Source organism: Clytia hemisphaerica, unplaced genomic scaffold (genome assembly GCF_902728285.1).
Source record: "Clytia hemisphaerica strain Z4C2 unplaced genomic scaffold, Clytia hemisphaerica genome assembly, whole genome shotgun sequence".
Lineage (NCBI taxonomy): Eukaryota > Metazoa > Cnidaria > Hydrozoa > Leptothecata > Clytiidae > Clytia > Clytia hemisphaerica.
Genome location: NW_027103804.1, coordinates 31,851 through 57,820, shown reverse-complemented (window position 1 = coordinate 57,820; position 25,970 = coordinate 31,851). Strand labels below are relative to the sequence as shown.

The 25,970-nt window shown below is 36.8% G+C and overlaps 1 protein-coding gene across 3 annotated transcripts in view; it reads right to left on the bottom strand.

The window, feature by feature from the left end:
* The window catches only part of LOC136806379 (glutamyl aminopeptidase-like), a 46,200-nt gene that overhangs the window by 6,355 nt on the left and 13,875 nt on the right, over positions 1–25,970 (bottom strand). For all 3 annotated transcript variants that reach the window (XM_067062941.1, XM_067062943.1, XM_067062942.1), the window contains 8 exons: positions 25,871–25,936; positions 25,419–25,576; positions 25,157–25,239; positions 24,144–24,265; positions 23,787–23,842; positions 18,291–18,438; positions 17,058–17,095; positions 251–355 (listed from right to left, as the gene is read on the bottom strand). In XM_067062941.1, coding sequence (XP_066919042.1) covers positions 251–355; positions 17,058–17,095; positions 18,291–18,438; positions 23,787–23,842; positions 24,144–24,265; positions 25,157–25,239; positions 25,419–25,576; positions 25,871–25,936 — 776 coding nt within the window. The remainder of the gene's footprint in view (positions 1–250; positions 356–17,057; positions 17,096–18,290; positions 18,439–23,786; positions 23,843–24,143; positions 24,266–25,156; positions 25,240–25,418; positions 25,577–25,870; positions 25,937–25,970) is intronic.

The following is a 25,970-nucleotide window of genomic DNA, read 5'->3' as shown; positions in this document are numbered from 1 at the left end:
TTTCTGTTGAAAATTGGGCTCTGTCACATTTTGCCCACCACCATTTTGCACCTTTGTACCAAATATCAAAAGATTCCTATGATTCAATCCTGAGAAAAGTTGGTAACAGACGAACGAACGGACGAACGGACGAACGAACACAGGTTAATTTATAGGACCTCCACCCCACCGGGGTAGGTCCAAAAAGTTTATAGGAATCATGAAATTTATTATTAGTATTAGTATTATTACTAACATCGTGTTAACTTACTTGGTTCCATTTTCCATCCACTGTTTGAACATCTCTTGAATAGCAAGGATGGCTTTTTCATCACCTGCTTTAGCTGCAGTGCTTAGGTAACCTGCATTCGACATCCTAAAATTAGAGCAAAACCATTACGCGGTTTTTTGTCAGGATCTAAACATCCTTTGAGTCATGTAAATCTTTGAAAGTCACTTATTCACATTCTTAAGTAGTGTCGAGATAATTCACGTCGCATTGATAACAGGAAGAGTAAAGTAGTGCAGAATGTGGGATGGCTTTTTTGTAATACAAATTCTTAGCAACGTAAATAGCTCTGAGATATCATCGAGCACTTTTGGATAAGTCCATTTTGCCCATTCTTGGCCATTTTTAGCCTTCTTTGAAAGACTGTAACTTTTGTTCCGAGAAAGCTTTGAAAGACCTGAAAACGTATTTGAAATCGACGAAGTTCCAAGTTTCAGAAAAGTGTAAATTCAAAAATTTCGGTACTGTAGAAAAAATATTCGTCATCTTCATCTTCCGTCTTCATTTTCGAAATTTTTGAAAGATTTTAAATCTGCTCAAAGTTATCTTTTCAATGAGGCATTACTTTTAATTATATCTTTTATGCTCCAAGAGCAATGTATCAAAATGTGCAGACTGTCTACTTTTTGGAACAGACTTTACCTTGCTTGCTAGTACATGCTTTTTATTATAAGAATACACTTTACAAGAATGTTTATGATGAAAATGGCCAAAAGATTAGGAATATCGTAAGAATATTGCCATCATGAAAACTTTCATTTTTTTTTTATGCTTTTATAATTCTCGGATCAGGTCCAGTTAGAGTGGTATAGGCCACAAGGTGAACAGCTCTTGGGTGGGGTCTGGACCACAAGATAAACAGCTCTTGGGTGGGATCTAGGTCACAAGATGAAACAGCTCTGAGGTGGGGTCTAGGCCACAAGATGAAACAGCTCTTGGGAAGGGTCTAGGTCACAAGCTGAACAGCTCTTGCGTGGGGTCTAGGTCACAAACTGAACAGCTCTTGTGTGGGGTCTCTGGGCCACAAGATGAACAGCTCTTGGGGGGGGTCTAGGCCACAAGATGAACAGCTCTTGGGTGGGGTCTGGGCCTAAAGCTGAACACCTCTTGGGTGGGGTCTGGGCCACAAGATGAACAGCTCTTGGGTGGGGTCTAGGCCCCAAGATGAACAGCTCTTTGATGAGGTCTAGGCCACAAGATGAACAGCCCTTGGGTGGGGTCTAGGCCACATGTGGAACAGCTCTCGGGTTGGGACTAGGCAACCAACTGAACAGCGAAAGGGCGAGTATTTGGCTACGAGCTGAACAACTAAGAAAGGTGGTCTGCATTTTGTTCAATTAAATGTTCGGCCGCCAACTGAACAGCGAAGAATACTGTTCAGTTCGTAGCCAGCGACCTAATCCTAATTTTCTATTTCATTAACTTCTTACTTTACATAGCTGTTTAATAGAGGCCCCCCCCAGCGGTTTGCGTGATGGCGTGATCAGGCTTTTTTTTTGGCGTGATGGCGTGATCTATGATTTCAAAATGCGTGATGGCGTGATAGGTGGTCTCTGCGTGATGCGTGATAGGGCAAAAATTTGGGCGTGATCGCGTGATTGAGTGTCTTATTTTCGTGATACGTGATGACAAGAATTCATCACACCCCTGTTTTAGATTCAACGAATATAGGAAAATACAACATACAGACTACAAAATAATAAGAATATATAAGTATAATATATAATATAAGAACTCCCTTCACCCCAGTGTTTATTTTCATCAATAATTTATCGACCGCGGAGCGGTGTATTCAGAGACGTTTTGTATGGTGAAAAATCTCGCATATTTGCGCGCGGTAATCCGTTCTCTAAAGTCACGGAAAGCTGACGAAATCAACAATCTCGTTTCTCTATCTTTGAAGTCTCTGAATAACACTCGCTCGGAAAAAGTAATTATCTTCCTTAGATTTCTGTATTTGCAAAGTATTACGGAGATAAAACAGTTTTAAAGGAAAAAGTACAATATACTCCATAGTTTTTCGACCCGACTGTTACAAACAGCATGAAAACAGTGTTTTTTAGGGCTCAAATTCGTGACATTTTCAGATCGCGAATCACTTCGATTTATATAATTCTTAAAAAACTTGGAAAACCGTCTGGTTAAAACTAACTGTAGTCAAACCAAACTTTCTATAAGATTTAAGGATTTTTCGATGTACTGTTCATAATGGTAAATGGTGTACAAATTCATAAATTTCATAAGATTTGACCGCGGTCGCCTCAGTGTGTTACACTGTGACCTAGTATCTCTTATCGATCGCCTGAGGGCGATTTTAACAGTGTAGATATACAAGTCAAATCTCGTTTTTGAAATCGAAAGTAAATGTTTGACTCGCTTACCTTTATAAACTCAATAGTTTCCTTACATTTTGTCTGAATAGGAGAGATTTTAAATTTTTTTCAGGCTATATCCCATCCCCTTCCTCAAAGTGTAACTTTTTTCTCTAGGGTCTACGCTTTACTTTTGCTTTGATCATGTGTTATGTACTGACTAATAATGGCAAAAGTTGCAGATCAAATAAAATGTATAACAGCCTTAAGTAGTCTATTGTATTCATCACTTTTGTATTGTTTATGACGTCATTCCCCTATCATTTCAATGTTCGTCTCATTTATCCATGTTCATTATGCCACATTATGCTTAGAGCTGTTAAATTGATTTACTTCGTTAAGCGAGACAATAATTTCACAGCTGTTTTAAAACGCATGCGTAAACATTTTGTTTTTTACTACAACGATTTTGATAGTGAAATAAGTGTCCTGAATTGAAATTGCATGGCCGTAGTAACAAAAAAACGATAAAGTAGGTTTTAAAGTGGTAAGGTTCACTCGACCATTTTACTCGACTTTATAATATCATTGAATTAAATATAATATATTTATAATATCATTAAAATTAAATAATTGAATTAAAATTTGAATTAAAGATGGCGGACCGCGGAGGTGGCGCGAATAGCGAAATCACTGAAAATGCCACTGAAGAAACTGAAAAATCTGAAAACATCATTGAAATCATCATCAAAGAAATCAGCGAAAACGAAGATCCATGCTCAATCTTTCAAGAGAATTTACAAACTTTGTACCGAGCTTCAAAACAAGACTTGATCAGCCTACTCAAACAATTGAATTCAAAAACTGCCCACAAGCTGAAAGAACAGCTCTTCTGTCGCTTTGTGGAAAACTTTGCAAAAGACACATTATCAGAAAATGGCTTCCATCTGCCAGAAACCGATCTCAACGCCCACATGAAATCACGTAAAAACCATACACTCCTATGTAACGACATCTTCAACTTAGGACGCTGCATCTACGAAGATATCATCACCACCAGATTCGCTTCAGAAATTTTGAAACCACAATACATCAAGTATCCAGCAATCATTGATTCCCACAGCTCACAGATCCTTGACAAGCTACAAAGTATAATTGAATCAAACGAAAACCTTCGCAAAGATAACAAAAAGTTAACAGAGTGTATAACAAAGCTCGAACAAAAATCAATCGAAACCAACAATTTAGTTAACCAACTTGAACAAGAGATTATTAGACTGTCAACAAAAATTGGAGCAAACCGGCAATCTACTCCAGTCTTCATCCCCAACAATCCACAGAACCGACAGACTTCAATTCCCAAACCAAAACTCTCCAACAAGAATGACCCTCCGATACACCAAAGACCAACACTGGATCAACCCCGCACCCCAAAAACATACTCTCAAATCCTTTTGGAACTACCAGAAGACCCTTCGATTCTTGGGTCTCCAAAGGAGCCAAAATTACCGCCACCACCACCTCCACCACGTAAAAATGTTATTATATTTGGAGGAAAAAAACCCTTATCCTCAATTCCCAACCAAACACCAGTCATTGGTAACCCTAAACCATTTTCTTTATTTATCGGAGGATTCCATCCACAACTACAAATTACAGACATTCAGGAAACAATCGAAAAGGATGTAGGAATTAAAGTAATTAAAATCGAACTCAATAAAGAAAACCAGTACAATAAGTCGGTCAAAGTGGACATCAACGTCAGAGACAAAAAGAAAGCTTTAGAGGAGAAAACCTGGTTTGAAGGTCTTATTGTTAAGCCATATCGTCACAGGAGAACACCCAGACACATGGACAACCACCCAGAACGACAATATCAGCAATCAGAGGATAATCATCATAAACGAACAAATCATTACAACCAGCAAACCAGATTGAGGCGAAACACTCACGATGTAAACCATTGGGACTCACTTAATGATGGAAGGTGGTAGAAAGGATACAACCACTACAGACAAAATTAAATTTATAGCTTTAAACTGTAGTGGATATAAAGCTAACAGTGCATACGTTGACTCTCTAACAAATACATATGATTGTCTCTTCCTGAATGAACTCTGGATAACAAAAACAGAAGAGCACCTCTTAAATCATTACAAAAACAAATTTAAAACAATATTTCAACCAGCGAAGAAAAGTAACACTGGTCGTCCGTCTGGTGGAACTGTTCTTCTACTGAGAAAACAAGCATTCCACAACACAGTCACCATCATACAAGAAGATTTCCTAACCTCTGTCAAAGCTTTCATCAACAACACGCAAATTCTTATCTCCGGAGTATATCTTCAATCAACCTCTTCGAACACAGAATATACAGATATCTACAGATCCCAATTAGCCACACTCACCGGTATTACCGAACAATTTTCAGAATCATGTGAAACAATCATCCTCGGTGACTTTCAATCATATCCAAAAGTACAAAAAACAACAAGATTTGCTCAGCAAAATAGACTCTCTAAATACCTCATTGAATTTATAGAAGATAATGAACTAAATCCAATAGACATAACTAAAGGCGAAGGTCCAACCTACACGTATCATCACATATCGCTACCAAACAGATCTTACATTGACCATATCCTAACCTCGAACGAGCTTACGTCGAATGCATATGAAACCAAAGTGTTAGAACCCTCAGCATCCAACACCAGTGATCACCTACCGGTAACCACAACTCTCAATATTCAGTGTTCAGTTCCTGCACAACAATCAACAAACCCAAACGAATCAAACCAACAATTTCAACTACCCAATTATATATGGCACAATAATCACTTCATTTCTATATACCAAAATAAAGTTACCACCGCTATTCAACAACTAGAAGCTACAAATGACGTTGAAACAGACTTAACAAACTTAAATGAACTCCTCTTACAGTGCTCCTCTGACAGCTATGCCAACCTGAAAAACAATAAGTTTCATTTCCAACCAAAGAAATGGTGGAACAAAGACCTTGCCGAGGCAAAAAACAAATTGAATCAAATGTTCAATCCATGGAGAGATCAAGGATTCCCCCGCTCGCAGGACAATGTGACATACCAGAGATACATCTTCGCCAGAAAAAGATTTCGGAATATGGTAAAGCGCGCAAAAAATCAAGCCAACGTTGACCATTTCATAAATGTAGACAATCTTAAAAACCTGGATCCAAGATCTTACTGGAAGAGCATCAAAGTAAATAAAGCTTCAACACAAAAACTATTCACTATCAACGGAAAGACCACAAGCTCAGAAATCACAACAGAATTCCACAATCACTTTGAAAATCTTTTGAACACACCACGAACTCAAAATATCGATAACACAAAATCGAGAACCAGACTCCAGGAACTACTAACTACCTTAGAAAGATCTACTTCCACTGACTTTTACATCTCGGAATGTGACGTTAAACAAGCTATACTTTCTCTATCAAAAAATAAAACTCGGGATCCTTTCAATCTTAGAGCTGAACACTACATCCATGCTTCAAATGACGTGTTTATCCAACATATTACAGAATTAATCAATAAACTCTTTCAAACTTCCACAATTCCATCGGCGCTGTGTACATCCCTAATCATCCCTCTTGTCAAAAACCACAAAAAACCTCTTTCAGATCCCAACAACTACCGTGGCATTAGCATCATCCCAATTATAACTAAGATTGCTGAACTAGTCATAATAAAGAAATGTCCAAACATAAAGAACAATAATCCATCTCAGTTCGGCTTCGTTAACGGGTCTTCAACAATCCACGCAGAAATCCTCATCCAAGATACGATCCATTATTACAATAAGAATGATTCTCCTGTGTACGTTTGTAGTCTCGATGCAGAGAAAGCTTTTGACTGTTGCAATTGGCAGGTGTTATTTGAAAAGTTATCAGTCAGAGAAGACATCCCAAATGAAATCCTCAAATTTTTGATAAAACTCTACTTGAACAGTGAATCAGCAATCATGTACAACGGTCATAAAACAAAATCTTTCAATCTCAGTCAAGGAGTTAGGCAGGGCTCACTACTCTCCCCCTACCTGTATAACTTTTACACAGAAGATCTGCTTGCAAAGATCAAAGATTTAAAAATTGGAGCAACCTTGGGAAATGGACTGAATACTTCAATAATTGCATATGCTGATGACCTAATTCTGCTCAGCCCAACGCTAAGATCCCTTCAAGTTATGATAGACAAATGCATTGAGTACGGCCAGGAACATGGGCTCAAATTCAACCATTCGAAAACACAATTCTGCATTTCAGGAAAGTGTCAACTACCTAAACCCACCTTAACTATGTACAACACACAAATCCTTCCGAAACAACAACTCGAACACTTGGGTTTTAAATGGAAAACCGAAAGAAATATCCTCAAACTTAACCATCACAAAGATGTACGTTTATCTGAACTTTGGGCCGTTACTTCCTCCTTGATCTCAGCAGGAATCAGAAACACTCACCCAAACACCATAGTACATGTCTTCAACACCGTTGTTATACCAAAGCTGCTCTACGGATTAGAAATCGTTAAACTGTCCAACTCCGACATCGCACAACTAGAAGCCCAAGCTAGGTCAAGCCTCAAAGCACTTATGGGAGTCTCCAAGCACAGTCGAAATCTTATCAGTCAGATCTACAAAATACCAGACACTTCAGCGTTAATCGAGAAACGTGCAATGCTACTACCACATCAACTACTCAAATGCAACATGTTACGAAACTATCTTCTACACCTAGCAACCCTGGATAGCGCTCAAAGATCCTACTCTTCAATCGATACAGTCTTTCAATTGTATGCTCAAAATGACTTGTCCATTGTCTCTACCCTAATAGGAAACAAACCAAATATACAGTTTATGAAGCTACCTGAAGACTCAGAAAACCTTGAAATCACCAGCTGCAAAACTCACTTAGAAAACTGGCACGTATACGAACATAGAGTTGCATTCAAGGCCCTCCTAGAGGCAAAAATTCAAAGATGAATCTAGTTTATTTTATGATATATTGGTCTACTGAATAATATAATTATACAATGTTAGGTTTTATATCACTTAAGGTCACTACATACTCCTTGTGAGCTTTCACTCCCAACTAATCCATTTGCATTTTCCATAGCTCCAGGACAGGATTCTTCAGGACCTCTATCGTCCTGTTTCTGCCTGTTTTGTCCTATGTTTACATTTTCGGGGAATCTCCTGCTGAATATTAGTATCTCAATCGGTTAGGTTCTACTTTGTTTTTGTTTATCAAGAGGGAGATTCCTACAGTCCGGACGGAACGTAATCTCGGGAGAAACAACCCTCACCTGCGGATAGGCCCCGCAACGGAGTGTTGTTTCTTCCCAGAGCCCGCTTTTCGCCCTTAGTGGTCTACTGATCACTATTCTGTTTGCACGCACTTTAAAAAAACGAAAACTTATTTTTTTTTCTAGATATATTTAGGATTTTTGTCTTCTTTTTTTTTAAATGTAAATATTTACCTTCAGAGACTTATTATATATACTGATATATACCAGATTATTGGTGGCAAAAGAGAACAAGAAAAAAATATCGTCTAGCTGCTCTAATCTTGCCATAATTTATCAGAGACATACCCGCATCGCAGGGTGTAAAGTAATAAACCTTGCCTTCTACGACTAAACAAATAAAAGGACAAAGTGAAAATTAATTTCTTAGTGAACACTACAGAAGGTTCTTTCTCCGATGATTTTGTCGGAAATAAGCGATCGCCAACAGTGTGTTTGAAACACGCTGACCTAGTTTATTTATTACAGTGACCAATTCATGTCACTGCCGCCACAACTTACCCACTGTGGGAGAGTGTCTCGAGAATTCTTCTTTTCTCGCGCTTTTTTGAACACACAAATTTTTTTTTTGAAAAAGACAAGTGTATGTGGATGTGTGTATGTTTTGAGGAAATATGGAAGCTGAAATTACTGTAGTCAGTTTTTTTTATAACAATGGCTCGTCTAAATTAGAATATGTCAAAAAGGAGACAAGCCATATGCTGGTCCCGACAACAGAGAATACCACCTTGAATCAACTGAAAAAAATTGCAATGTAAGTAAAACATAGCTTTATTTTTACTGAGCTTCTACTCTAGTTTGGTTTAGAAAAGTTGAGCCTTGCCGAGGTATCTCTTTCGTACCATCTTACTGGTAGTTAAATCATTGAAAAGTGGGTTAGGAACGCTCTTAAACTGAAAGATAACATTGGATTGAGGTAGCATCATTTTAGTAGAGCTGGTTAAAGTTAAAAGCAAAATATCACTCCAACACACGGAATGTCGGCCAATCGTACACTTTTCGTGTGCTTTTCGCAAAAAATAAGTGTTTGGTGCATGTTAAAGTCTTGAAGGAAACCTTATTAAACTTTAAAAGACATGAAATTAAAAGAGAGGTCATCTAAGATCATGTATAAAGCTCATACTTGAAAACGTTTGTGTACTTGTATATACTTGAAAACGTTTTTAAGTTAAGAAAACTAAGAAAAGCTAAGAAAACCGCTTCCGATTTATATTGACTATACCAAACTTTTTTCTGTTTTTTTTACGCGTAAAGATAGTACGAAACACATATGGAGTACGTACGTATCTGAGGTATTTTTCTGAAAGTCTCTGAATGCTTAAGCTAACTAAACTAGTACCACCAAACAATTTTTTTTGTTTATTGGGATAAAAAATGAATACGTGGGTGGATTTTCTTCATTTCCTCAATACAATGACATCTTTCATTTTTTAAATACCCTCTTTATTCGCATACCTATGACATGTTACTTTGTACTTTGTACTGGCGAAATACAACACATACACTTCTCTAATCAAATAAGACCGACACACAGCAAGATATTCTAAAATGTAAAAAGCCGCCCTTAGAATATTATCATTTCCAAATTTTCAGCGAACAAGTCGGAATAAAGAATATGTCACTCGAACTTGGGTGGTCAGACTTCGATTTTCATTTATCCAGATGTAAAAAGGACAAATCAAGCACTGTTAATTTTGCGATGGGTACAGATCTTCAAGTAAAGTTGGAACTTCCTCGGATCATAAATGGAGATGACAGGCTACATGGTAAATCTTTGACCTGATTTAATATAAAAATATATTTTCACATTTATTCCTATTTTGACTGATTGTGAAGGCTATTTTTTTTAATTAATCTTTTCTGATTCTGAAAAAGAATTAAGAAATGTTTGATCCAAGTGAGAGAAAGTAACAAGCTGCGCGAAAGATGAGCGATTTAAGGGGTGCAGGAGTCCTTTAGACTCCTGATTTAGATTTATTCAATTCTTTTACCACCCCCCTTAACCATGAAATCTTCCCCTCCAGAAGTCTTACTCTTTATTTTTAGCTAAAATATATCCTATCGAGTTGAGATTCCAGACCAACGCACCAAAGATTATTATCGAGGTCAAAGAAGGAACGAAAAATGAGCCTGAGTCAACCAACCTCAAAGAAACTGAGTCCGTTGAAGATATTGACTTGGTCTTTTTAAGAGAAGGTAGATATTATTTTTACAAAATCTCTTTCCAATCAATAATTTTTTCTGTTCTCATTCTTTATGAATCAATCCCCGTTGGAATTCTTTACATTAAATCTTTATGCCCAAAGAACGATCTATTTTGGTGTTCTATACCTTTCTTCAAAATCATTTACTACCCCTTCTAAAAGTAACCCTCCATTTTAATTCATCCAGAATTGACCAAGCTTTCTGCTAGTACACTGGAACCATCTGCTGAAGGAAGAGTCATAACTTTGAAAGGAAAGAAGAGAATTTGGCCATGGATTGTAACTTGTGGTATCTGCAACAAAGAATTAATGTTAAGGTTTGATGCGAAGTCTCAAGGAAGGATTGAATACTTCAAAAAAAGTAATTTTCTTTTCTTTAATACAGTACGTCCCTCAAAAGTTAGTACTCTCTGTTTTGAAAGCATCATATAGCCTATGGCAGGAAAACAGATTTTAACTTTTTAATGATCACTTATAAAAATAAGCCCATTTCCTTATTCTCGATTTTCCTTCGCATTTGGAATCTTTCAATGAATTTATATATTTTTGTAAAACCTGATAAGTGATCTACCTCGTAGTGTAAAAGTTTTCGAATTTGGTCGGAAATTCATAAATCTATACGGCTTTATAGACGGTACTAAATCTTGAAGGACAAACTGTTTTCAGAATGAATAACCTTGATTGAACGCTCCTGAGTTGAGGCCTTGTTTCGAAAAATGCTTAAGAGTGAAACATCAGTCATCCTTGAGAAAAAATATTATGAGTTTTGGAACCTAATAGATAAATTAGACAATTCTAATTTTAAAAAATAAAGTTGTCTTTGACACCCCATTGAAATTGTCGTCAATTTTGCAAGACTATAGTTTATTTCTACGTTTGTAGTTCTCGTAATTCCTAGATTTTTTGAACAGGAATTGAAAGAATTCTTTAGGAATTGCCCAATGGCTACTGAACTGCAGCTTTTCTAATTGAAGATTTTGATTACTTTCTATTTTTTATTCATAGAACATTATGACGATTGTCTGAAACGCAAAAACTCAAAACAAGTAGAAAGAAAACGTTACTCGTCGGTGAAGGATTTGTTTTTGAAAAGTCGAGCAAAGAAGCCAAGAATCGATTCAGACATTGAAGGAAGCAGCGATGACGATGTTCAAATAATTACAAAGTAAATGAAAGATATTTTCTGAATAGTTTTTTAAATATACATAGTCATAGATCATAGATATTTCGAAAGATTTTCTAAAGAGGCTTTGAAAACGCAAAATTTCATTTCTCTGATTCCAAAAAATTCCCATAATACAAGTGATACTTCAAAAAGATTCAGCATTGAATTTAGCGATCGGGATTTTTTCACTTTTCAGATTTTTCCTCTAACTCTCTTTTGATAAAAGCCTCTGAACTAAATTGAATGAGTTTAACCCACAATTTATAGTAGGCTGCGGCAATTAAAAATAAATTTCAAGGCTCGTGCAAGTAAAATCACGATCGATGTCACTTTATTTAATACCACTCACAATTTTGGTACCTGGGATGATAAAGAAGATCCCTCTTGTGTTCTATATGAAGTATCTGTGCATTACCTCATCAAAATCCTTACGTCAGTAATGCTTTATCTATAGGTCGTACGACTCTGATTTGGAAAATTCAGACTCTTCCGTCTACGAGACTGATGATGAACCATTATCATGCCTTGAGCAGTCTAATACTTTCAGTGATTGCGAACAAGTTATTGATTCTGACGTAGAAATGGTTGATGATATGAACGAATTTGATAAAGATTCAAGATTTCTATCCTTATCAGATGTTGAAGCAGATCCAGTTTGTAGACGGCTCGACAGTTTAATCAGAACTGGACATATTCAAAAGGATCGTATTTTCTACAAGTTCTTAGATGACATGACACAAATACATCACGATTCCAAGCACCCTTATAACAAAGATGTCATTGAGTTTTTCGCCTCAATTGTTCATCACGGTGGGGAAGCTACTTACAACATTGTTCGGGGACCAATGGGCTTTGGAAATAATGAGAATAGCGTGAAAGAGACTCGGATGAATTTTGGAGGACCTGGTATCGAGACATTGACGTAAGGCTTGTTTATCCGAATGTAGGTATCACTCTTGACAAAGTGTTGTTTGCTAGGAGGGAGATTTGCTAATTTTGAATTAGAGTAAACTAAATACAATGGGATCAGATTGCGGATGCAACTTGTGAATCATAAAATTCATATCCTAACTCGGCTTTTTTGCAACTTTGTCGAATTCATGTCAAGATATGAATATTAATCAAGTTTACTTTGTGAAAAATCTTTTCTTCTTTTAATCTTAAAACTATACAACCACACCGCCCAGCTGGCACGACAGCTTAAAAACGCCCATCTAACGTACTTTACATCCGTAGAACGTTCGATAAATGTTGAAACAATGCCCTGTGCCAGCAGGCGGAGTTGTTTCTGGGGATAAATCTTTAATTGTAATATTTATTTTGCATTTTCAGAAAACAGAAAGCTGCATACACAACCGCATCCGGCGTTATCAAGTACCTATCGCTTCTTCTTTACCGACTCTTGAAAAATGAAAGTGAAAATGCAACTTTCATGAAAAACAGCAAAGTCGAGATCTTTCCAGTTGCTTTTTCGAATGATGGAACCGCATTAAAGCCGGCAATTCAGTTTGATGAAGATAGAAACCTGAACGTGGGTCTAGAAATGAACGATCTGACATACGAATATTGTCAATCCAATCAATACATTGACAAACATATTTTAGTGGAAAGCATTGTATGCGAGGCTGTTGTGTCATCTGTTACTAGTTTAGATAACGAGATTTCTTTACCTGTTGCAGCAAAGTACAGTTCAAAAAATGGAAAATCGGGAGAAAACATCAAAAAAACATTCACAGAACAGATAAGAATGATCCAGATGTGTGAATACTGTTCCCGGATTGCCGAGGATCGTGATTTGGTTATTCCACAGGAGAAAGTCTGCTTGTGTGACAGTTACTGTGATGAATGCTATAAACACGGTGTTGTTTGTGGTGAATGTACAGATGATGGTCAGACGGATGTCAATCCATCTCTCCGTGCATGCAAGAACTGTCTGAAGATCGGGATAAAATGTGTTCGAAGAGTAGTGCTGGTTTTGACTGTTGATTGTGAGTCTGGAAATAAACTGTGTCTCAAGCAATTCCAAGAGGAGCTTGTTAGCAAAACAATCAATCCCCATCTTTCCATGCTTTCAATTATACCTGATCCCCCTCATGTACTCAAGACATGTAAGGCTAGCTTTGCAAATTGGTACCTTCAGCTCAATAATGAACGGAGATGTCTTTCATTTTTTTATACACTGAGGAACCGAGCTGATCCAGAAATTACCCGAACCGTTCAATCTTATCTTAAAGACAACGACTACGTACGCAATAGAGACCGTCAAAATCCATCGGCTGCCTTGGCACTTTGTAATCCAGAATTGTTATCCTACATAGAAAGCTTAGGTATGTCGATTGTTTTTATCTACTGCATTTTTTCGAAACTCTAAACTGAACTTTACAGTAGGAAGTTAACATCAATTACAGTCTTAATTTAAGCTATCGACTTTCTGCGAATTACATACAGTATTATCAGAACCAAACAACTGGTAATAAATACACAAATCATATGATATGCATTCACTTCAACGTCTTCTGACCACTGAGCTTTATCTAGACCCTAGAGGCAGTTTATCAACGCCAGCCAACAAAAATCTTTGATCGGAGTTTTTTTGAAAGTGGTACCCTAATGTTAGCACTACTCAATAGCGGTGTAAATGCATCGAGATCGCTAAATCTACTTTTCCTTGAATACTTGTGTTGATGTAGCGCCGTTTGACGTTAATTTTTACCACTGCAATTGCTACTTTGCGGGGTACCACTTTAAAAAAAACTCCGATCAAAGATGGCGGATATAGCTTTGTCCATGGTTTATAAAGGTCAGTGCTTCTGATCCATTAGCTGATTGGTTGGTTGCAAGTGACGTATTGATTGATTTTACGTCACTTACAACCAATCACTTTGTTGGGTCCACGATACCATGTCACAAGACATTGCAATGATACATATCATGAATAGGAAGTAAGACGTGTATTTAACAAGTAAGCATTCGTTCTTGAATACCTTCAGGCTTCGTGACTCACACCATTGTACCCGAAACAATACGCTATGCCCCAACAAATGGCAAAGGGAGCTACCCGAATCTTACGTCTGTGGCAGTGGGGACCCACGGGACATTGCTTTATCTTTGTACCAACGAGAAAGGTTCCACAATTTACAAAGCTAAATTGCACAACCCTATCAAAGATATCCTCAAGGTAGCTGATGACTGCGAAGGAGATAGAATTTGCTATCAAAACGGATTGGTTTACTGTTACGGTGGTACCACGATTTCATTCTTTCCTGTCGATAAAGCATTCGCCCCAAAATATTCCGTCAAGCAATTGAAGACCAAGAAAGCTGCAGTCGAAAAACTTGCTAAACTTAATCTTTCTCAAAATGGTACGCTGGTTCAATGCAAAGAACGACTAGCAAAACACCAGAAGAAAATTTTGAAAAAGTATCATGATCACAAAGAAAATGTTGTTATGTTTTATGAGAGTGAAAAGCTGCTCAAATGTCAACCAGAAGCAATGGCTAAAGTTGGTCAGGATGGTATTTATGTTGCGTTTAGTGACAGAAAAGTGATTGCCTTTTGTCAAATCAGGCTCAATTCTGTTGGAATCGAGGCGCACTGCGACATCACAATACCGTATCAGAGCGAATGGACAAATGTCAGAGAAATCGAAGTTATGGATAAAAGTTTAATCGTCTCGCATATTGGAATCAAGGGGGTCTCGTTGATCGATCGTGAAACAAGCGTTATTCAACTGATTTTAGATGACCAAAGTCCTAAATGCATTGTGTCTTACCAAGATGGCTTTTTGTTCCCATCAAAGAATAGTGTGTATTTATGGAGAGACAATGACCTTGACATCTTTGCAGGGAAACAAGGTGAAAAAGGGAGCAGGGACGGAACAACATCCTACTGTCGATTTTACCAAGTTACTGGAATTGCAGTTGAATTCAACAATGTGATCTATTGTGCAGATGCAGATGTTGGCTCGATCAAGATGATCTCCACCATGAAGGAAACTGGGAAATTCTTAAGAGGGTTAAAATGTGTCGCTGATGCATTTTCCATTCATGAAAAACACCAAAACTACACACTTAGGTCTTTGGGACAAGCAGTTTCTTTAGTGTCGAGCTTCAACAAAGTGATTTCAGCAAATATTGATTCAATTAGGTATGCGATCAACCATCAGAAAAGTTTGAATGGACCAGAGGGAAGTGTTTCAGCTGCCACCACCGAATCGATAAAGATCCTACTTTGGGGACTCGAAAACCTAAAGGAAAACATCGATACTTATGGTTATGAGAAAACAAATCTTTTGAGTTGTATGACCCTCGCAGTGGAGAACCTGCATTCCGCTGTAAATAAAAAGCACGGAACACAAACCATGACACAATACGCACAATCGTTTGGCTCTTCAATCAAAGAATCGGTCAAAGCCATTGCAAATTGGAGTGCGCATTACTTTACCAGTAGAGAGAGATGGTATCCTGTCCCTGAAACTGCAGTTCGTTTGGAGGACTTAAAATTTCCAAAGCGACAGCAGAAGAAGAAAGCTAGTCTAAGCCCTGAACAGAAAAGAGAAATGCGAGAGTGGGCTTCCATCAATGGAGCTGTTGTTCGACAACGAAGCTGCAGACAAGAAACTACTATGGCCCGAGCAGGAACTCTCCCCCAAAATGCTTATTATGAGGAACTCAGACCTATCGAAACAAACAAGAAACCAAATAATCAATCTGAACCGAGCAATGACGACGGCCAAAATTATGAACACATCATCGGAGACGAACACATTGACGGTGGTGACGAAAAAAACGACGGCACTGGAAATAATGATGAAGTTCTTGAATACGAAAGTTGCCCCGAGGAAGAAGTGAACATTGATGGTGCAACAACTTTTCTACTCGGACGATCTTCCAGATATGGGAGAAGCATTACCTTTAACAGAAAATATATTTCCTGAAATTTGTAAAATATTATAGTTACAACAGTTATGTTATGTCCTTGTCACTATCACTTTATATTTTAGTATTACCTATAATTGTGCGTAGTACTTGGCTCTTGAGTTCTTGTTGCTGATATAATTTATGGTAGTAAAGTTTTAAAATCGTTTCAAAATTCAATCTAGTCCTAAGAGAACCTCATTTCATTTACAGCAACTGTTTTAACCTCGAAATAGTCACACAATGTTTATGTTGTCATACGCAAACAGAAATCTTTCGGCGTGATGCGTGATAAGGGAATTTTTTCGGCGTGATGGCGTGATGAGAGAATTTTTTCAGCGTGATGGCGTGATTAGAATTATTTTTTGGCGTGATGGCGTGATCAGGGACTCCGCTGGGGGGGGCCTCTTTAATACATCGTATTAATTCTTTTGTTTTTCATGCATAAGAAGGTCTATCTTCTATTTTTACATTACTTTTCGATGATTAAAGACTAAATATGACTGGTAAAATTTAACCTTAAGAATATGCTAAGAATATTATATGATGATTTCGACCAAAAACTTAAGAATATCCATGATGAAATGGATTCACACCATTCTTATAAAAAAAGCATGTATTTCACTACATCATTGTCAAATTTTCTAGATATTTCCCTGATGGTGGGGATTATTATTTCTCATGTTATAATTGTATATATCTGAAGAAGCTATAAAAGTTGAACATCACGGAACGCATGTAACCTTTTTTTTGCCGCTATTGGAGAAAGAGTGCCCATTAGAATACTCTAGCATATTCTAGCTACAGTTGAAAAGAAAAAAATTGAGATTCTTTGCATACTTACAGATTTGGAAATCTTTTCATTTTATTAGCAATGAACATCTGAAAATTCAAAAGAGAAGACTTATCAATGGAGGTCTTTATTGAAGGAAGTGTTTTCATTGGCCTTTTTTACACCCCTGTCTCTGTGCCCCAGTGGGTGTTGATTACCCAGTGGTGTGAGAATCAAAAAACCTGAAATTCATTGGGGTGAAAAATATTCTTTCAAATATTGAGTGGGGTGGCGAAAATTTACTTGACATTCACTGGGGTGAGAAATTATTTTTTGCAGGAGCTAAATTTTGGTTAGCCTGTGTGTTAGACTGTAGACCGCTTAATTTTATCGTGTTTTAACGATAGAAGGTGCTGGCTAACTTTTGGTTTAGTGCTAGTAAAAATCTGCTTCTTACATGCTACTAAATATAACTAGAAATATCATCTTGATCAGGTGGATCTACTCTTACACTGTAACAGGAAATGTAATGAGGTCTGGTGGAAGGGGGCTATAGAGGAACTCTGGAACCTAGTAATGTTTAGTCAACATGATTTAAGTATAGGTCTTTCTTTCAGTATTTACGCAAGTGAGAAAGCCTCTCGAAAATCTTTCAGGCTATAACCTAGCTTTAAAGAAAGAAAGGTACAAGTACAACTGTGGTTTGCGCTGACAGAGAAATTTTTGATTTTCAACCTCTCTCGTTTGGCATTTTCTACGCTTTAAAATGACTATGACATATAAGTCGAACATTTGATGGCGAGCGAGCGAAGTGAGCAGATTTTTTTGGCTTTTTCGGATATTTCACCTTTAAAGAAGGGGAAGGAGAAAATTCTAGTGGAGTGATTTTTTGAAAGAAAAGTTCTACTGGGGTACGTTAAAATAAGGGCATTTCGAGTGGGGTATGTGTAAACTTTTTATCATTTTCAATGGGGTGTTCTTTTTACTACAACATTCCAGTGGGGTGAGTGATTTGTCCAGTGGGGCTGAAAAATGAGCCATTTTTGGAAAAAAATTTCACTGGGGTAGCCAGTGGGGTGGATCCCACTGGGTCACAGAGGCATGGGTGTTTTTCTGCTTTTTTACCAGTGCTTTTCGTCCTACGTTTTATGAGATCAATTGAATTGACGTGGTAACCAGTTATTCTATTATAAATCAAACAATGAAAAAGAAATGCTCCCTTTCAAATGGTAAAATAAAAATAATTAGTGACGTCATCGCTGACAGGCTACACCTAAATCGTTGTCTGAAATTTTTCATAATTACCCTTAACATGGTGTATGCATCTGTAGAGCTGAGAATATTATCGAGGAAGGCCAGATTATCCAATGTCGTTGACCACACTAGACTATCGGTGTCCTTCTCGGTGAAAGTTAGCATATCCAATGCAATGGCATAGCTTGTTTGCCCAGCTCTATAAATTGGCAAAGATACTTTAATAGGATAAATTTCTGCGGGGATTAAATTTCGCGGATTTCGCAGATTTGGGTGTCATCCGCGAAAATTAAGTCCAAACGGAAGTTTGGAAAGGTTTTTTCGGTGAGATTTTACTAAACAAAAAACTTCAACAACCAGTATGTGTAATTTTTTTTATTGTCATTTCTATTTGTCATTTGCTTTCCAAATAACCATTTTCTACCCTTTTTTTAAGAATGAAAGCGATTTTTTTTTCAAAAATCAACTTTGTGAAAATTGCAAAATATTGCTTCAGATAATTTTCTTGAAACATATTAAAATTGTATGATTTTCCTTCCCTACAAGAAATTCTATCGGTCAATTTCCCTTGAAAAGTACAAGAATTGCTTTAGGTTATTTCCCTGGTCAAATATAAGAAATATGGTTTATATAAATTTCCTTGGAAAATGCAACAAATTGTTCACGGAAATTTTCCTTGGGAAATACAGGAAAATGTTTTGATTAATAGTTCATTCGATATAAAATAAAATATGATTTTTCATTTTCCTTGGAAATGTGGAGGGCTTTACATAAGAGAGGATATCCTGGGGTTTAGGAAATAGACTGATCAAAACAAAATAAAGTTTCTTATTTTTCATGAATTTCATGCTGAAATGTTCTCAGAATTAGCCTCCGTCTCAGAACGCGGTCAGAAAATTTTGCGGATAATTTCACAGCGAAAATGCATCCAGTGAAATGTGAGTAATGTATCATGATTCAAGTCGACTGACATAATTATACACATAATACATGTTACAAGTTCTGCCTACGGATTCTCAAGCTCAGCTATTATAAAACTATTACATGTTAGTAGCCGACCCGACTGACCAATGTTATGTAGCAGGCTGAAACATGAGTTTCTACTGGAAAGATGCAGTTTGTTTTCAAGTTAAATCTTCAAAATAAAGCAAACTGTGTGGGTTTCTTTACTTCCAAACAACCTACCAATAGTTTTGGAACACTCCATAATAAAGGAAGATGGCTCTTCTTGTGGATTGGCTTTCTGATACCCCATATAAACACGATGTGACATGAAAGTGAAGAGACATGATTTGTTGGTTTTTGTTTGATTTGTTGACTCATATATCTCATGGCAAATGGGATAGCAAATGACTTTTCATGTATTGCTTGGCTCTACATATGATAGCTCTATCTTTGAACACCTCCCAGAATGTTGAAAAAAGCAGCATTTTACGAGATAAGTTTCAATTATAATTTTCATGGAAATTTTTAATCGCCAGATTTGGCTTAGCGTCAGTTTTGTTTGGTTGATGTTTGGTATTGTGATCATTAAAAGCAATGAAATGCCACACAGTCACTCTACACATGATGCCTCCAGCCATGATTGGTATCAGAATGTTGGAAAAAAACATTTTACGAGAAATTGTTGATAGAAATTATATTGACTTATTTTTACAATTTTGGCGGTATGGGTTTAGTTGGTTGATAATGTTTACGCTGTGGGATGGTTTTCAAAAAACTGTTATATTGATTGTTGTTTGTTGGAATTGATTACCAAAAAAAAGAGAACCTTTTTTGATAAATACTTTATTTTTTTCATGAATCGAAAAAACCGTGTGGATAGTATGTCTTGTAGTAACACCAATGCAGTGTCTGTTTTCAAATTTTGAAAGCTTTATACCTACTGAATCTGTGAATTGAAGCTCTGACTAGCTCTAAGTTTAAAACTTTGAGCCATGTTTTTTTCTTTGTTGCTATTAAAGATAGATTTTTAAATTGTCGTAATGTAAATTTATGGTAAAGTTTTAGTTTTTGAGTTTAGTTCATCAGTAGTACATACAGTAGTATTTTTTCAGTAATCCTTTCTTCTAAATATAGTAACATTTAACCAGACTCGCTGCCCTCATTATATTCAAATTTGTATTTTTTTAGGACTGATAAGTACATATTTTTAAACACCAAAACAAAGCAAACAACATAACAGTTCTTTCTGGACAAATATATATGTATACTTTATTGTGTGCTTTGAGTTCTATTTTAATCAACCCTCTCAACTGCTGACCTTTCAACTATGATTTAGGATAGACCTTTTTTCAAAGAGGCCACCCTATTGAATAATTATGTAGTCCAGCAGAAAAACAATGATAAAACCATGCAAAATTATTACAATATGCATGATACAGTAATTATGCATGGCTCTATTATTGTTTTTATGGCTGGACTACATAATTATTCAACAGGACGTCATCTTTGAAAAAAGGTCTATTATAGAATGGGCTTCCATAGTACCATTTTCTCTAAGTATTTTGTGCAAATTTTCAACAAAGAAGTAGACTTCTTGACTGTCCTTGTCCCTTATGTTAAAGTTGTTCTGATGGAGGACATTGCTATTTTTGGTAGCCTTCACATATCAATAAGGAGCTTTGGTGTAAATGTTTTTTCTGATGAAATCATACTAATCTGAAACTATTAGGCCTTTATGAACTTTCTAGAACAATAATCTTGCTCTAATCTTGAGAAACACTGGAAAAATAGGTTAGCATTCCCTGCCATAATTTCACAGATTTCCTCTGCTTTCTGCTTGAAAACGCTGTCGCATAGCCGAAAACGAAAGTGAAACTGTGAAAACGTCCGCAAATTCGGGCCCAGTCCTCTTCCGAGACGGAGGCTAATGATTTCAACATGCTTACATTATTCCCGCATAAACAATAGAGAGGTGACGTAAAAACTTGGTGGCCACTCACTAAAAATAACTAGGTCACAGTGTGGATCTAAACCACACTGAAACGACCGCCTTCCATCACGCATCACGCTCGCGAAAGAGCGCGCGCACATTATTAACGCCTACATGTCATCTCCAGTACATTTTAGATTATTCATTGAAAACAGATTACAATATAGTCATTTTTCATGTCTCGATTATTCAATTCCGAATCAAAGACATTCAGGGAAAAAAAGAGAAACACCTGGGCAATCTAGTTAAAAAAACCGAAAGTAAATGGCAGACAAAGTAACGAGCCAAGGCAAAACGAGATTAGCGTACCACTATGAAAGAAACCGCCTCCGGCGGTCGAATATGACAATTTTCCTATCGAAAGGTGGACCGAGTTTAAAAAACACCTTCAAATCAGCCAGTAGAGGAATTAAGCTTTGGTTCGAGTGTCCAAATATGTTGCATCTAGGCTAAGAAAAATAAGAAAGCAAAAGCATAGTGTCGAAAGAGGATTTTGACTTCTAAAAAACCTCTCGATCAATTTCTTTGGAAAAATTGGAAATACAATAGACAAGTAATACACAAATAATGTCTCTCTACAAAAACCTAAAACCATCAATTCAACCATTATTGACGACCATACACTACAGACATAAATGGAGCAAACACTTTCACATATGCACATATATCCAAAAGAAAAGAAGAAAAAAAATAAATCCGGGGTCTTGTACTAATATTTTAAGCTCAATATGCCAGAGCCTTGAATATAGTAAAACCTCTAATTAACGGACACTCTAAAAGGCGGACACCTCTGATTAGCGGACAATTTCATTTTTCCCGGCCGTTTCCTAGTCAAATCCTCATAAAAAAGTTTCTAAAGGGCGGACACTCAATTAGCGGACCCTCTGATTAGCGGACAAATTTTTTCACACGAAATGGCCAAAACCCCTGTTTTAGCTCTCCAATTAGCGGACATTGAAAATCAAACGGGTCACAGACGTCCAAAATTGAAAAAAGAAATTTAGATATTTTTATTTCAAGCACTTATTAGTCTTATTATTCAAATAATTTCTACAAATTCCCAGTTTTCCTTTGACCCGCTCAACGAATTTAGGTGGGCCAAAGAAATCATAAATCACTGGTACTTCAAGTCCGTACCCACCACCTCGATTTAACCTCTTGCCAGTCACTCGAGCTCTTCTATGGCCTAGTGTCTGCAGATAAGTACTTTAGACCCTATAGGTCATATGCTTTTTTATGCTAAATTTTCTAAAAAGTCAAAATTTATGTTGAGTGTGACACCTGAATAACGCAAGTGTTATTTTTTTGCTTTTGATAAAGAAATATTTTCATTGTCTTGGGAAAACGAGAAGTTTTCGACCAAAGCCTACATAATTTTATCGAGTTTGCTTGCAACTACAAGCTAATAGTATACACTTTTAAATACCATTTGGTGAGAACTTTTGCTATAAAAAGAGATAATAAACTCACGAGTTCCCGTTTCTGAAGCAAAACACCCTACTCCTAAAGCAGCTTGCACGACTTCTAAGACAGCAAGAGAAATTGACACTTTCCCGCTGAAATATTGATAAAAAGCAACACGCTGTACTCCTAAAGCAGCTTGCACGACTTCTAAGACAGCAAGAGAAATTGACACTTTCCCGCTGAAATATTGAGAAAAAGCAACACGCTGTACTCATAAAGCAGCTTGCACGACTTCTAAGACAGCAAGAGAAATTGACACTTTCCCGCTGAAATATTGAGAAAAAGCAACACGCTGTACTCCTAAAGCAGCTTGCACGACTTCTAAGACAGCAAGAGAAATTGACACTTTCCCGCTGAAATATTGATAAAAAGCAACACTCTGTACTCCTAAAGCAGCTTGCAAGACTTCTAAGACAGCAAGAGAAATTGACACTTTCCCGCTGAAATATTGAGAAAAAGCAACACGCTGTACTCCTAAAGCATCGTGTACTAATCCTGAGGCAGCAAAAGTCACTTCTATAAAGCCACGGGCTCCTGAAAGAGTAAGCTCTACTGCTAAAGCAGCACAGGCTATTCCTAGAATAACACGGTGTGTGTCTGAAACAGCCTTATCGCTGGTACGACTTTGAGAGTCACTTTATCCAAAGAATTCACTGAGTGCCAAACTTATCATTCTTCATAGACAGGTCAGTAACGGGTTTTTTCGTACTTTTGAAGGAAAATGATCCCGCTATTCTTTGTACTTTTGAAGGAGTATGACACTGGTCTTTATTTATTTTTGAAGGAAATTAGGATTGATATTCTTTGTACCTTTGAAGGAAAATGAGACTGGTATGGTATTCTTTGTACTTTTCAAGGAAAATGAGAACTAGTATTCTTTGTACTTTTAAAGGAAGATGAAATAGATATTCCTCGTACTTTTGAAGGACGTTGAAACTGTAATCTTTGCGCTATTGAAGAAAAATGAGACTGATAATCTTTGTACTTTCGAAGGAAAATGAGAACTAGTATTTTGCAGTTTAAAAGGAAGTTGAAAGGAGCGCTGTAAACCTTGCTGGAAGGTAGTTACGAAAATAAGACGGAGTTAGGTTGTTTATAATTATACAGAACAATATTATTCTTCTATCGGCCAAATAAAAGCCAACAACCTTGCTAATGTGAATGCATCGTCTATAAAACCAGCTCGATCGATGGGTTCGAAAATCTAAAGAAGCAAAAACAAAGGTTTCAAGTTTCTCTGTTCTAGCCCTTATTATGTGCTCTCCCAGGTAGGGTCACAAAAAAACAGATCATTCCAAAAACTCAAGAGAAAGTTGAAAGATTCGAAATTAAGGCTTACTTCTTGACAAAATTTGGCAAAAAAGTTATTCCCACGTGGATGCGATTCGAATTCTACGGCATATAATCCACCCCCCCCCCCCCCCCGTAGCCGAGGGGCTAAAAAACTGTAGTTTTCAATCACCACAGGTGAAAGTTGCTGTGAATGCCAAACGAAATCGACCTACAGAATAATTCTCGTTCAGTTGTTGTTGAATTTTTTTCCAGCCATTCTCATCATAATTAACACGATAAAATCCACGATGATTAAAATTTCCCACTATCCATTGCGCGTTCGAAGTGATGCTTTCTAGAATAGAACACTAACCTTTGCATATCCCTGGACCAAGTTTCTCAATCCTGGCAAAGCAAAATCTTTGATCGGAGTTTTTTGGAAAGTGGTACCCTAATGGCGGCACTACTCGATAACGGTGTAAATGCATCGAGAGCGCTAGGTCTACTTTCCATTGAATATTTTTGATGAGAATGTAGCGCTGTTAGATGTTAATTTTTAAGCAATGGCTTCATCTCGGGTACCAATTCCAAAAGAACTTTTCAAGATAATAAGCGTTCAAACTTTTGAAAATCAATCACTCACAGGAGGTAATTTTTTACACCGTACTAAAAGAAGATTCGAATTCTACTACATTAGAGAACCAACAAATTATTTAAACAAGTACATAGCGATGCAAAAACTCTACTAGATAGAAATAGAGCCGAATAAGGAGAGGAGAGTCCTTAATAAATAGTTGTGTTAAAAATTGGTGTATATAGAATAAATTAGAAGAGCAACGGGATTTTCAGATTTTCCAAAGATTTTTCAAGATACAGTAAACAAACTAAATCATTCAAATTCCAGTTATTCGAAACGATTTGTAATCCCCTTGGGGCCAATAATAAGCCAAATAACCCTTATAGGGAGATCGTCGAGTGAGAACATTGATTTTCTGCTATTAAAACATTTTCTTTTACAAAATTACACTCTTCAAGCAAGTTCAATATTATCCTTCGATTCGTATAATTGAAGCAAACAGGGGATCCTTAATCCCTCATCATCTCCAAATAAGTCTAAGTTCACAAAGTAAAAATACTTAGTGTTTTTACGCTAAAATGAATACCTCAATCACTTCAGATGAGTCTATCCCATTATACTATCCCCCTTAGAGCTTCTAATAACCGAGAGTCTGCTGGAAATACTTACCTTTTTCATCGGAAATAATTTTGGTTAGTCTACCAGTAAGATTGTTACTCAGTGCATACATAAAAGGGATTTTCCATTGATAGCTGAAACAAAAAGAATTTTGAACCCTTAGTAGGATCATTTGTCATATAAGCAACCTAAGAAAGTTTTACATGAGTATACATATGTGCATTAAAAAATCATACTGCCTTGATGTGTACTTATGTTACATGTCTTAAGATTGTTAGTCTATGACAGAGAAAGCATCAAGTGTTCTACGTACTTAAAGGGTGACTTTCTAGTCACGTTTGCTTGAGGATCGACCAAGAAATGCTTTTGCGTCAAATCAAAACCGTCAGTTGTTTTTGTAATTGTGATGACAGGGAAGCCCATTTGTCGTGTCCAGGTCTCCATGATGGATGTGATATTTCTTCCTGTTACCTAAGGTGAGACAAAAAATATATTTTTGCCTCCAGGAATTCATAGCCATTTCCCAGACTTTATTTCCAGAGGGGAAAAGATTAAGTAATTTACTTATCATAAAATAAAACGATTACACCTAAATGTCTCGTGTTCTAGCCCAATTTCCAAAACTTTTGAATTGACTATGGGTTTTCCTGGTGCTTCTGGGACCCAATAAAAAACTCTGTGCCAAATTTCAGCCACATGTTATATTTTTCAAGGCGCTAACTCTTGGAGACTATTAGATTTAACCGTATGTATTAACTATGTTACCTGGTCAAAAGCTTTCCATAAATCTCCGACAGTTGCACCTTTATATTGGTTGGTTGTTAAATATTCCTAAAGGGAGTAAAATGAAGCGATAACAGATGCC